This window comes from Biomphalaria glabrata, chromosome 7 (assembly GCF_947242115.1).
Source record: "Biomphalaria glabrata chromosome 7, xgBioGlab47.1, whole genome shotgun sequence".
NCBI lineage: Eukaryota > Metazoa > Mollusca > Gastropoda > Planorbidae > Biomphalaria > Biomphalaria glabrata.
Genome location: NC_074717.1, coordinates 33,319,858 through 33,334,597, shown reverse-complemented (window position 1 = coordinate 33,334,597; position 14,740 = coordinate 33,319,858). Strand labels below are relative to the sequence as shown.

Here is a 14,740-nt window from a genome sequence, read left to right as displayed (position 1 = left end):
AGCCCACCTGTCATCTGATTAGGTGCGACGTCCCTATGGACTCAAGTCTGTGCGAGACGTCATAGCTACGCCAACCCTCTGCAACTCACTGGACATATCCTGTCAACTACGCTGCCCACGGCAGATCAGCTCTGCCCGCAGAAACCTTGTGCCCACGGTAGCCGGCCACCCGCCCTACTGTGCCCACTACAGATATTAGATTTTGGGGAGACTCCACAAGAACTATATCACCGGCGTCCCTCTATCCGCTAGAGCGCCACCTCCAGCTGCAGAACCTCAAGCCAGGACACAGCCAGCTGCGACATCAACAGGAATACCAGCTAAGTCAGAGGACAAAGTGACATACTCTCTTATTAGGTGCAAGAGTGATGATTAAACATAGAATATACTAGAGATAGATGCAAACCCTCCCCCTTATTATACTTATATGTATATTTATGTAAATAAATATTCTTTATTTTAACTTTTGTATCTATCTTTCATTGCTTCGTCTCGTTGCGTGTCTGCTCCCGATTCATATGCTGATAAGTGGGGGTGTGATAGCTTTAAAAATAATCATCCCCTAGACATAAAACGTGCCAAACACACGTCACATTTCCCCACCTGTCACAACGTGTACTAGATGTGTACCAGACAGAGTTAGTTGATATAAACTTTGTAAGGTGACGTGTTCTAGATGTGTACCAGACAGAGTGAGTTGATATAAACTTTATAAGGTGACGTATTAGCACGTCTAATTCATGTTCATATATCCCTACTTACGTCATTAGGAGTGGTCTGGAGTTCTGGTTTTTAAATTTAAATTGTACTGTACTTCCTCACAGGGTCTAGGTGACCGAGAGGTAATGGATTTGGCTTCCAAACCACAACGTTGGAGTTCACATCCGCATAGACTCTGATTTTGAACTTCGGATTCGTATGACGCCACCTAAATCCACACACGCCTATGGAATGCCGTTGATCTTCATAAATTAAAAAGGACAACATTTTATGCTACAGTGATGTAAAAATATACGGGATAGTCACCTCCCTTTTTTTTTTACTTTTAATAGCAAATAGTTTTAAAAATTATGCATGTTTACAAAAAACAATAAAAAACGGCAGAAATGTATAATTAAAACAACAACACACACACAAAACAGTTGGCCTTTATAAGGAAAAAAATGCCGTTACCTCAGAACTTTAAAAGCTGCAAACTATAATGAAATGGGATTGTCAAAATCTTTGTTATCTTTTTAAAATCTAATCGGAACGATAGGGTGGACCATTATAAATTAATAACGTTTTGTTTTTTCTTTTATGGTGCGTCTAAAAAAAATATTAACCGATAAGCGTAACTTTCTACACCAAAAACCTGTCTCTTGAAACCAGAATTTGGATTTGTTGTTGATTTAATGAATCCTCCTGTCTCTACTGAAGACTTGATGCAAATCAATGCAGACGTCAAGTAAACATGTCAATGGCAAGATTGAAAGATAAGACTGAGAAAAAGTTTCAAGGGAAAGAACGGCTGCCTGGTGGTGTGGTTGACGGTCAGTACTGTCGTCACGATGGTCTTGAGTTTGAGTCTTGCCATTCACTTCCCTAACCCTAACCGTTTTGGCTTGGACCTAAGAATTATTAATTCCGAAGTAATTTCCGAAATATATAAAAATAAATAAAGCCTCCATAGTCTCTAACATAGGCCTACAGAGTCTCTACACAGGCCTACCGATTTTAACACAGGCCTACAGATTTTCTAACACAGGCCTACAGATTTTTTAACACAGGTCTAGGGAGTCTCTAACACAGGTCTACAGATTTTCTAACACAGGCCTACAGATTTTTTAACACAGGTCTAGAGAGTCACTAACACAGGTCTACAAAGTCTCTAAGACAGACCTACAGATTTTTTAACACAGACCTACAGATTTTTAAACACAGGTCTACAGAATCTCTAACACAAGCCTAAAGTCTTTAACTCGAGACCTCTAGAGCCTCTAACACAGACCTTTAGTCTTTACCACAGGTCTCTCGAGACTCTCAGGCCTACAGAGTCTCTATCATAGGCCTACAAAGTCTCTAGCATAGGCTTACAGAGTCTCTAACATAGGCCTACAGAGTCTCTAACATAGGCCTGCAAAGTCTTTAAATCGAGACCTCTAGAGCCTCTAACACAGACCTTTAGTCTTTACCACAGGTCTCTCGAGACTCTCAGGCCTACAGAGTCTCTAACATAGGCCTACAAAGTCTCTAGCATAGGCTTACAGAGTCTCTAACATAGGCCTACAGAGTCTCTAGCATAGGCCTTCAGAGTCTCTAACATAGCCCTCCAGAGTCTCTAACATAGGCCTACAGAGTCTCTAACATAGGCCTACAGAGTCTCTAACATAGACCTCCAGTGTCTCTAACATAGGCCTACAGAGTCTCTAACATAGGCCTACAGAGTCTCTAACATAGACCTCCAGTGTCTCTAACATAGGCCTACAGAGTCTCTAACATAGGCCTACAGAGTCTCTAACATAGGCCTACAGAGTCTCTAACATAGGCCTACAGAGTCTCTAACATAGGTCTACAGAGTCTCTAACATAGGCCTACAGAGTCTCTAACATAGGCCTACAGAGTCTCTAACATAGGCCTACAGAGTCTCTAACATAGAACATGGAAACAGCAGAAACATGGAAACAGCAGAAACATGGAAACAGCAGAAACATGGAAACAGCAGAAACATGGAAACAGCAGAAAAATCAGAAAAATGGAAACATCGTGAAAATGAACTGAAAATGAACTGAATCAACCTCCAATCATCCAGTAAAATTTAGCAGTAACAAGTCATCGCCCCCCACCCCCACTGACGTTAAGAAGTAGGACAAGACGGAAGAAGTCTGACTAAGTTGTCACATCAAAATGTAAAAAAAAAAGTTAATGGCGCTTGATTAATAAACATTTTACGCATACGACAGACATTACTAACGCCAGCTTAAATCGGTAAATTCCGTACAGGTAGAAATCCCGACTTCTGTGACGTAAAGAATGAAACCAGACGCACAGAGTTGACTCCCTTAGAGCTCAATATCGATTAATAGCCTTCACCTCTGTGTTTCATCCCTCTCTCCCTCCAACGCCTTGTTCTTCCCTCCCCCCATCCACCTCGTTTCAGCCTCCCCGACTCCAATAATATCCTATCACGGAAGTACCTGGTTAAAACGCGGGAGATATCCGCACGACGCATTCGTCGGCCGATACGGTTGACGCGCCACGATTCCATCCGTTGTTAAGACATTATCGACGCGCTGTTGAGTTGCCTTATAAAGACGATCGCGGGAGTGCGGCCTTCTCTATGGAACGTGAGTGAAGTTGTATTCTTGGTTCGCCTCGTGGAAAAGTGGGCATTACCTTGGAAGTAAGCTGTCTTATTATTACATCTCTATTGTGTAATGTACGCTCTGTGCTAGACACACGCTACGCTAAGTAGGTAACTTTCTCAGGACGTAGATTGTGAACTAAGCTTCGTATTGTGTAGTGTTACGCTAGTCTTGTTCACAAAGATGAGTGAATTTTTTTTTCAATACTCGCTTCTAAACTGCCTAAAATCATCGATCTTTTTTAAACGTGCAGCTCGCCTATTAATTTGAAGCGGCATTATATATTTTTAGAATTATAATAATATTAATAGAAAAATAGTCGTTATAATCCGGAAAGAGATTTTGTTTTACAGTAGAGCATTGCACTTCACAAAATAAAATACTACAACTATGTAAACAAAATGTATATTCCAATAAATCAAACCATTGGAAAGTTTGCTTTTAATTCAGTAATTTAATTGCTAGTGAATACGATAGTAAACGGGCATCTATCATAATGCAGCATTTAGGCATTCGGCAAACAACCAAGAAAATTTCTAGCTTAAATCGGGATTCAAACTCCAGTCCCTCCTCAGGCACTACTCAACCACACTTTAAATTTTGAATCAGTATTAGTTTGTTTCATTCTGTCCATTGTTTCGCGCGCGTGCGTTTATGTCTCGTGTTGTGTAGATAGTAAGTTGAGATTTAGTTTCGTAGTCCTCTGAGTATCTTCAAGTAGTCCACCACTTTCAAGGCTTATCCAGGGTTGCTCAAGTTTCATGTCTCGTGCGACTCCACCTACTACATGTCTTCCCTTAAAGTTATGTGTATGTTTGTTATGCTAATCTCCTGAACCAAATATAAAACATAAAAGTTTGAGACTCTATAAAAATAAAGAGGCTGCTTTTATATACATATAATTTAGGTAGAGCACATTGGTTAGGACGTCTGCATCAAGTATTGCAGTTCACATGCATTGGTACTTTTGTTGTGATGAGTTGTGATGTTGTGTTGTATATATTTGTTAAACCACGAACTAGTCTCTATAGCAATAAATTCAATTCGTTCTCTTATTGTGGGTGGATTTGTTTCACTGGATGCTATTCATCTCTTGAAGATATTAGCCATTGATGGATCCATTAGTAACATCAAGAGGACGTACAGTGTTTTCCGTTCGGTTTGTTACTACATCTTAAGCTTTAGTTCTTAAAATACATTGAGTTTAAATTATATTCTAGTAGTCTCGTGAAATATTTTTTCTTTTTGTTTTTTATATATATATGAAAACCAGATCAAAATAATACTTTAAAAATAAACACATTTTATATAAGAGAGAGAACAAACAATTACTATCATATCTCAATACTGCAACATTTATCTCCCTTATTCAATATAACACAAAATTAATTACCACTAATCGGTAAATTTTTTGATTGCTTCATGTGTTGTCATCACAATGAGCAATAGACAGAAAGATAGACAAACAGGCAGACAGACAAAGTGAGTTTGATAGGGGGCTTGTAAACAAATATCTACTTTCATTTACAAACTAGACCTAAGAACGCGACGCCTCACTGTGTGTATTAAATGCTTACAAAAACTCATTTGCTTATTTTGATTTGGAATAATTGTTTTTGAAATACGCAACTGGAAATAAATACATTTGCGATGTGTCAATGAAGACGTTTTCTTGTAGTCTTAATTATTATCGAACCTTGTAGATACAGTTAAATCTGTTCCTCGCAATAGTAGTTGGCTACATTGTCTTATAGACATTATTTCAGAGTAGTTTTTCTTTTTTTTTTTTTGTTTACTTTTCTCACCATTCCTAAAAACAGCTCTCCACAACAATCTATTCTGTAAAATTCGAAAAAAAAAAACACGCGTTAACCTGCGTCAGGTTAGAACCGGTTTAATACCAAAAGTACTTTTTAATACTTTTTGTTTTCTAAATGGTGGAAGAAGGGGGGCGGGGATATCTCACTTTACACATTTTAAGAACTTATTGGCCTCCCATAAAGACGTCATTTTTTTTTATGTTACGTACGTTTCAGCACTGTCTGATATGAGCGGCCTCTCTCTACGTCTGTCCAGTATTAAGGGGAACCTATAGTTTGAAGGAGAGATCTGTCTGGTGGTTAAAAGAGGCTTGTATTAAGAAACTTTTTATTATTTAACCCTATTGATGAGCTAGTTTGTCCAACACATCGTATTCTCTCCCCCATCCAACACAATAGAATACATTTTCAAAGAAGAGAGAAACAATTTCGCTTCAGTAGACTTAGCTCAAGAACTTTGTTGTATGTCATTATTTAACTCATGAAAAACCTTAACTCTTTTTTTTTCAAGTTTAATAACGGTTCACATTAATTAAGATAAATAATTATAATATTTTATTACAGGCATTTCTAATTATTTATATATTTTTAAAAGATCAATAGTTTGAAACTCAAAGGTAAAAATGTTGAACTGTAATTGTTCAATATTTTACTTAGAATATAGTGAACTATGAGGTGTAAGAATGCGATATAGACTTTAAACAACTACACGAATGTAGTTGATATATGAAATAAAAGTAATGGCCAGCTAAATAGATTATACGGTCAATAACTTACAGTTTATATTGCTCTTTTTTTTCTCACTTGACTTTCTAAATAAAAAAATCAAATCTAGTGACACAAGGTCAGTCTGACAAGTTAGGCTTGCACTGTCAGGTCAGAGCATTTATTTTATTTTACAGGGCCCCCTTTAAAGTAGGTTTTCTGTCTCTTTTTTCTCCCTCCTGAAGTCGTCATTCCCCTCCTGGTACCTCCCTCCTTCCTCTTCCGCAACAATGTCTCCACCCCCCCTATTTTTTACAAGCCCTCCCCTCCCCTCCTCATGTTCACACTAGTTAAGCCTCACCACTGAGACTCGAGTAACAACATTGTCCTTACTTTCCACTATTCCATGTTTTCTTCTTCTAAATAAGATTACACACAAGATTATACACAAGATTATACACAAGATTATACACAAGATTTTCTCAGTACACGATTAGTTGGAAGTTGTTTCGATCAAAGTGCAAAGAAGAAAGCATTACATAATTCTGGGGATTTTTTTGTTGTTGTTGTGCGCGTATAAAGTAAGTTCCAGAATGACGAGTATTGATTGAACTTTTTCTAAGGTGAGTCGTTATTGACGAAACGTTCTTGTGTATGCGAGCACGCGTGTGTGTGTGTAGGTAAATGCGTCGTGCGTCTGGTCTTTATTGTCTACTGAGATCGATAAGTGAAACCAAACAAGAAATGTAAATGAAGGGCAACAGCAATGTTATTCATGTTTGTATTGTGGGAGTGATGTGTGTGCGAGTGATGTGTGTGTACGAGTGATGTGTGTGAGTATTGTGTCTTGTGTACGCGGGAGTGATGTGTGTGTGAGTATTGTGTCATGAGTGTGCGGGAGTGATGTGTGTGTGAGTATTGTTTCATTTGTGTGCGGGAGTGATGTGTGTGTGAGTATTGTGTCATTTGTTATTTGTGTGCGGGAGGGATGTGTGTGAGTATTGTCATCTGTGTGTGCGGGAGTGATGTATGTGTGAGTATTGTGTCATGTATGTGTGGGAGTGATTTGTGTGTGAGTAGTGTGTTATGTGGGTGTGAGTGATGTGTGTGTACGTGTGTTTTTGTTTGTGATTTCATTACAACTTCATAGTGCAATCATGCTAGTGTGTCTAATTGTTTAAAAAAACACTTTTACTAATACTTTACTTTTTATGTTCTGGCCTAACTAACCCTGCGTTCTGTTAAAAAAACACTTTTACTAATACTTTACTTTTTATGTTCTGGCCTAACTAACCCTGCGTTCTGTTAAAAAAACACTTTTACTAATACTTTACTTTTTATGTCCTGGCCTAACTAACCCTGCGTTCTGTTAAAAAAACACTTTTACTAATACTTTACTTTTTATGTCCTGGCCTAACTAACCCTGCGTTCTAAACATTGCTTGTGCTTCAGACGACTTCTCTCGAGGTCTTGGGGGATATTTTCAAGGCACAAACCCTCGGCAACTTTGCTGTGGTCACACTGTTTATTAGGTTACCATGGAGATCAAAAGTACATTTGTTTAATTCCATCACGTCAAATTAATCAAGTTATATTATAAGATGTCAGATTTGGTATCAGATCTTAACCAAAGTGGGACCGCGTCAGTTGAAACAGAAAAATATACTACGTGAACTGTGTAGCTTGGGTATTTTTGTGTTTTCTAGGTTTATTTGGTAAAAGTTTAGCACAACTGCCTGTTCATGTGATATGCGATCAAACTATTTTCTCAATGGTCCCAAACAAATGGCTCTGTCTTTAGTGGACTAAACAAAAACCCAACAAAAACAAAGATAAACCTAGCTAGATACAAGTAAAAACTACAAAGACGCAGGCAGTCAAAAACTCAACGATTATCGCACTTATTGTAAGTTCAATTGTGCTGAGATGTTTTAGAAACAAAGTCACGTGATCCCCTAGCCAATGCATGGTAAACAAAATGTTTATCATTAGACCAACTAAAAGTAAAGTACAACATTGTCATCCAATTGATTTTTTTTTCTTTGAAACTTCTTTGTTATTTACATCGAGGACTTCTCAAACTATTTTCATCAAGGCCATTTTAGACAATCATTTTCTTGTCTATTTTACTTCTCAAACTATTTTCATCAAGGCCATTTTAGACAATCATTTTCTTGTCTATTTTACTTCTCAAACTATTTTCATCAAGGCCATTTTAGACAATCATTTTCTTGTCTATTTTACTTCTCAAACTATTTTCATCAAGGCCATTTTAGACAATCATTTTCTTGTCTATTTTACTTCTCAAACTATTTTCATCAAGGCCATTTTAGACAATCATTTTCTTGTCTATTTTACTTCTCAAACTATTTTCATCAAGGCCATTTTAGACAATCATTTTCTTGTCTATTTTACTTCTCAAACTATTTTCATCAAGGCCATTTTAGACAATCATTTTCTTGTCTATTTTACTAGTTAAAGAAATGTTTCGTTTAACAAAAAAGATTTAAGAAAAGAGTTTCTACGCGTGCTGTGAGAGCTTGAGTATATTACACTTATCTAATAGGAATGCGCTTTAAAGAAAACATAAAAACTTTGCCATCAAGTTATAGAAACAGTTTGCAATACTGGTGACATTTACCTAGAGTAACACCATTAGTAAAATCCCTAAACTTAAAAACACCCCAGGACAGAAAATTAATAAGTAAGGTAGTTATACTACATAAAATAATGAAATGTAATTTACAAATACTAAAAATAAAAACCTAATAAAATGGTCTGAGATACACACAGATAAAGGTACATTTCTTATCCCATATACTATGACAAATTCTTTGCTCTTTCTTACCCGGTAGACTTAGACCATGGAACAGAATTGTCTGAAACAGTCAGGAGTATAAGTGACTTTAAGTCTCTAACAAACATGTACGACTAGATTAACATATGGACACGTGTAGGAAGTAATAATCTTTTACAAAGGAACGTCTGTAGTTTATAAGTTAAGAACAGACGCAAACATAGAGCCTTGCGGCGTGTAGGCCTAGTGAAAATTCACCCGTGTGACGATTATATTAAAATGAACTGATATAGATTTGACATGAAAAGCTACCACGTAGTTTGAGAACCACTGAACAATACCGGCGAGTACTGAGCGTACTGTAAGGCTGACAATTATTATAAACTGACGACAATAATAACTAAATAGTGAGTCTAGTGAAGCATCTATTGGTAACCCTTCTCTGTGTCTGTTGTTACAGAGTCACACAGGTGTGTATGTCTTGTATATCTCCCATTGATTACAGTGTGCAGTGAGTGTCCTATTTATTCTGAAGTAGGAGATAAACATTGAAGGGTTTGTGAATCAATATTTAGATTTCTGTCGACTGAATAGAATATTAATTCACTCAGCACGAGCTGCGATTGAACAAATCTCGATCACAAAGCCCTGTCAAGGAAGAGAATACATTAAAAACATTCTCAGTCTGACCAATTTAGATAAGATAAGATAAGATAAGATAATTTTTATTGGTCCATTCAAATAGAAATTCAGTTTGACTACAAGTGACCACCTCAGTGTAACTACTGTAACTTCTAATAACATTAATACTCACACTAGTTAACGTTTTGAAATGTATGATACACACCCTAGCACAACAAAATGGATATTTACATGTATAGCAATATATTTCAATGTATTTACAATTTGCAAATAGTAACACTCCATCACATAAAAAAAAACTTAATTGATTTAAAGAAATTTATAGATCACCTGTGTGGAGTGGGTGGGGGAGGCAGTAACACTGCTTGGACACATAGCATTTATTATGAAATAAAAACACCTTTCATTAGATAATTTAAAGATTCTGTGTGATTGTAAGATTAGAATCTTTGAATTATCTTTACACAACTTTAAAAACGAGATGGCATTGAGATTTGAAATTTGGACATAAATATAACATTGTCAAGAGAAAGTTTTAGACGTATTCACTGAATACACTACTAACTTTTTATTTATAGTCTGTTGATGACTTGTTTGTAGTGGGGGCAGACTGGGAGCATTTCGGCCCTGGCATTACCATGATACCATGCAATCCTGGCCACAAATTGCAGGTCGTATGTTTTGCATTCTGTCGAAACTGCTTGACTATGTATTTGTACTTAATGTGAAAAGCGGCTCCTTTCTGTCCATTGGATGCCGGCCCATATGCCCGAATGCCCATATGAGCAGTGCCGTCATTACTTATAGATGGCTAACCTTAGAAATAGAAAACAATGTCAAAGTAGACGTACTTGTGTCTGTGTGTGTGTGTGTGTGTGTGTGTGCTATGTGTATGTGTAGACCTACTAACAAATTTTCCGGAATCTTGTCAACAAATAAAAGCCTTACGCCCACAAAGACAACAATAGATATTTTTTAAAATAGAAATAATTTCAACATTTCTTGAAAGTCAGTTGGTGTCAGTAGCTACTTCATGCACACGAATGTAAAAAAAAAAAGGATTGTGATGAGATAGGTCACTGTTGGTATTTTATAAGGTGAACAATTTAGGACTTTATGTTTTTATTTTGACATTTGGAATGTGTCTGTGTATTTCAAACACGACAAACTATCATTAAATATATAGAGAGACAGAAGAGATGGATGAATAGAGGCATAAGAGAAAGAGATTAGACTTTTACATTGAGAGAGAGAGAGAGAGAGAGAGAGAGAGAAAACTAAGGTTGGGATACCATTGAAAGGTAGAAATACTAAGATCTAGAGAGATCAAACAATGGTTTCTACTCAATTAGAAATAAAGAGAGATGGTGAGTGAAAGAGTGAGAGAGAGAAAGAGCGAGAGAAAGGGAGAGGGAGAAAAAGAGCGAGAGAAAAAGAGAGAGAGAAAGGGCGAGAGAAAGAGAGAGGGAGAGAAAAAGCGAGAGAAAGAGAGAGGGAGAAAAAAAGGAAGAAAGAAAGAGAGAGAGAGAGAAACGTACATGGGATACAATATAAAAGCATAAAACTTTATATTTCCACACAAAATAGCCTCCTGACATAGAAAGCTGACACAAACTCCTGCGTGACAATTAGAAATGCCATAAACCCAGCGTTACATAGAAAGCTGGCACAAACTCCGACGTGACAATAAGAAATGCCATAAACCCAGCGTGACATAGAAAGCTGACACAAACTCCTACGTGACAATTAGAAATGCCATTAACCCAGCGTGACATAGAAAGCTGACACAAACTCAGACGTGACAATTAGAAATGCCATAAACCCAGCGTGACATAGAAAGCTGACACAAACTCCTACGTGACAATTAGAAATGCCATTAACCCAGCGTGACATAGAAAGCTGACACAAACTCCTGCGTGACAATTAGAAATGCCATTAACCCAGCGTGACATAGAAAGCTGACACAAACTCCTACGTGACAATTAGAAATGCCATTAACCCAGCGTGACATAGAAAGCTGACACAAACTCCTGCGTGACAAATAGAAATGCCATTAATCCAGCGTGACATAGAAAGCTGACACAAACTCCGACGTGACAATTAGAAATGCCATTAATCCAGCGTGACATAGAAAGCTGACACAAACTCCGACGTGACAATTAGAAATGCCATTAATCCAGCGTGACATAGAAAGCTGACACAAACTCCGGCGTGACGATTAGAAAAGCCATAAAGCCAGAATGACATAGAAAGCTGACACAAACTCCGGCGTGACAATTAGAAATGCCATTAACCCAGCGTGACATAGAAAGCTGACACAAACTCCTACGTGACAATTAGAAATGCCATTAACCCAGCGTGACATAGAAAGCTGACACAAACTCCTGCGTGACAAATAGAAATGCCATTAATCCAGCGTGACATAGAAAGCTGACACAAACTCCGACGTGACAATTAGAAATGCCATTAATCCAGCGTGACATAGAAAGCTGACACAAACTCCGACGTGACAATTAGAAAAGCCATAAAGCCAGAATGACATAGAAAGCTGACACAAACTCCGGCGTGACGATTAGAAAAGCCATAAAGCCAGAATGACATAGAAAGCTGACACAAACTCCGGCGTGAAAATTAGAAATGCCATTAATCCAGCGTGACATAGAAAGCTGACACAAACTCCGGCGTGACGATTAGAAAAGCCATAAAGCCAGAATGACATAGAAAGCTGACACAAACTCCGGCGTGACAATTAGAAATGCCATTAATCCAGCGTGACATAGAAAGCTGACACAAACTCCTGCGTGACAATTAGAAATGCTATAAACCCCTGGTGTGACATAGAAAGCTGACACAAACTCCGGCGTGACAATTAGAAAGCCATAAACCCCTGGTGTGACATAGAAAGCTGACACAAACTCCGGCGTGACAATTAGAAAGCCATAAACCCCTGGTGTGACATAGAAAGCTACTGTCACTCTCTGCGTGGTGTAAAATGCTGACGCAAATATCTACTACGATTAAAATATTTGCACATTTTAGATGAATGTGTGACTTAGTCTTAATCCAAACTCGATCCACACACTAAGTATATTCAACCTTTCTTTGTGCCATATGCAGTATTTTATGATATTGAAACGTTTTACAAAGTAAAAATGAAGTATTTATAACAAACAATACATAATGCTAGATACCCAGCCTTACACACGGGAACAAACACACACACAGACATATATGTCACCTCATTTCCATGCCCCAGACTCACTGGCCATAAAAGTGCTGAACAAACCAATCTGGACAAAAGTGATCATTGTTTCCGAAACAAAAGACTTCTTGAACAATAGGTGGGTAAAAAAAACAAGAGAAGACAATACGTCCAGCAGAAGAGAAACTGAATTTTGGAGAAAAACATGTATTGTAGGAGTTACCTTTCATTGCATGATTAAGACGGTTTAGACATGGTCTTATTTCATGAACAACTAGATTTAGATCTTTATGCAGATCTAAATCTAGACTCTTCAAGCTACAAAAAAATTAAGACTAGACAATGAAAACCTATCTTGCCAACTCTAAAGTTGCCACCATAAGCAATCTTAATAAAATTTAAATCAACTCATATCAAACCCTGGACCATTTATTTACATTCGTCTTACAAAATTAGACTGACATTTTACATTGTGTCTTCCTGTGACTTAGAGCTGTCACTGCTGGGTCGTATCGTTGAGTAAATAAGAACTGACGCCAACAGACCCACATTTCCTTTATATATTTCTTATCTTTTTTTTATTTATTTATCTTTTTTTTTTTGTTTCAGGTGAGTTGGCAGATTTTCTGATGATCAGCACATTGTTGTGGAGATCAAATGAAGTAGTGTGTTTAAAGGTACACCTAGACTCTATAAGCTTACTAGTTTGCTTTCTAATACAACGCTGCTCATACTAATAGACAAATATTATGGTCTAGTTCTCAGTATCATTCACCAGCTTTACAATTCTTCTAACAATTGCTTGCTAAAGTCAAGTGCTTTTTAATACTTCTTGCTGATAATAAGTCAAATAACATCGCATGTTATCAAAGCAAGAAGCGTTTTGTCTTTTCTTTTACATACTCTAGTATTGACCAAAAAAAAAATCTTCTGACTCCATTGTTGAGATAACAGAAACTTGTGGAGTGACGTTTCTCGACACCCAGGTTTTACGTTGAAATTTCAGGCCCAGGTTCAAAGTTGAAACTACTCCCCCTTCACTGCATGATTTATCTAACACCAACCTGGCCTTTGTAACGAAATATACTAGCTGCGTCCTACTTGCTGATTGGTAGAGGGTTTCATTTTTTGAGTGTGTGTGTGTTTGTGTCGCGTTGTATTAATGTCGACTAGAGAGGTTACAGTCACAGCTGCTTTAATCTCCCCGTCCTCACCTAACAGCGACGTCCAGGAACCTGCTGTCAGACCGTCTTCACTGCCTTCTATCGCATCAGGAGTATCTACAGCCTCTTTGCATCCGACGGCCTCATCATCCAGGGATAACCTTTCCGAAAGAGAGCCCGGAAGCAGGAGGCATCCGGCGGGCGGGGAAGCAGGCCACCGCAAGCCTAGACTTGCAGAATTCGACCCCGAACTTGAGCCCAGGCTCCAACTGGTCAAGGTCACATCACCCAAAGACTCCAGCGCCATGCCAGACTCCGGCAAGCAGCAGAAAACAGCGACAAGCATGGAGGATATCTCCAGCCTCCGCCTCTGGAAGGGCATCGTCGCCGAGTTCGTGGGAACGCTCCTGCTCACCCTCGTCGGATGCGGCTCTTGTATCAATCTTCGAGGGGCGGCAAACACGACCTCCAACGTCGTCCAGATTGCACTGTGTTTCGGACTTAGCGTGGCGACCATTGTGTGGAGCATCGCCCACGTCTCTGGAGGGCACATCAATCCAGCGGTCACTATGGCTATGTTGGCTGCCAGAAAGATCAGCCTGGCTAAGGCAGTGTTTTTCGTTTTATTCCAGGTCAGTCAAACTTCATCTAAACACTACACGCTTTCATGTTTTTCTCTCTTACTCTGTCTATCTCAATGTCATGTGGCATCACACTTATACTTGTGCTCAACGTTGAAAACATTTTAGGGAGAAAGAGAGAGAAAAAGATACATAGAAAGATACTTAGAGAGAGAGAGAGAGAGAGAAAATGGGGGAGAAAAAGAGAGAAGGAGATAAAAAAAATGGGAGAAAGATAGAGAAAGGGAGAGTGAAAGATACCCTTTGTAGAAAAGATACATAGATACAATAGAAAGAGAGAGAAAAAAAGGGAGAGAAAGAGAAAGATAGCTAACGTAATAGAGAGAAATAGCCAGAAAGAGAGCAAGAAAGAGATCGAGAGAGCGAATGAAGAAGAGAGAGATGGAGAGAAGAGATAAGTTAGAAAATGAGTAGAGTATAGAGTAG

At 38.2% G+C, this 14,740-nt stretch overlaps 1 protein-coding gene across 4 annotated transcripts in view; it reads left to right on the top strand.

The window, feature by feature from the left end:
* Positions 1-6,301: 6,301 nt before the first annotated feature.
* The window catches only part of LOC106073175 (aquaporin-4-like), a 34,855-nt gene continuing 26,416 nt past the window's right edge, over positions 6,302-14,740 (top strand). Inside the window, exons 1-2 of one of the 4 annotated variants that reach the window (XM_056034722.1) lie at positions 6,302-6,492; positions 13,732-14,305. In XM_056034722.1, the coding sequence (XP_055890697.1) occupies positions 13,979-14,305 (327 nt within the window). In that variant the 5' untranslated portion in view covers positions 6,302-6,492; positions 13,732-13,978. The other 3 variants (XM_056034721.1, XM_056034720.1, XM_056034719.1) reach the window with 3 other exon arrangements.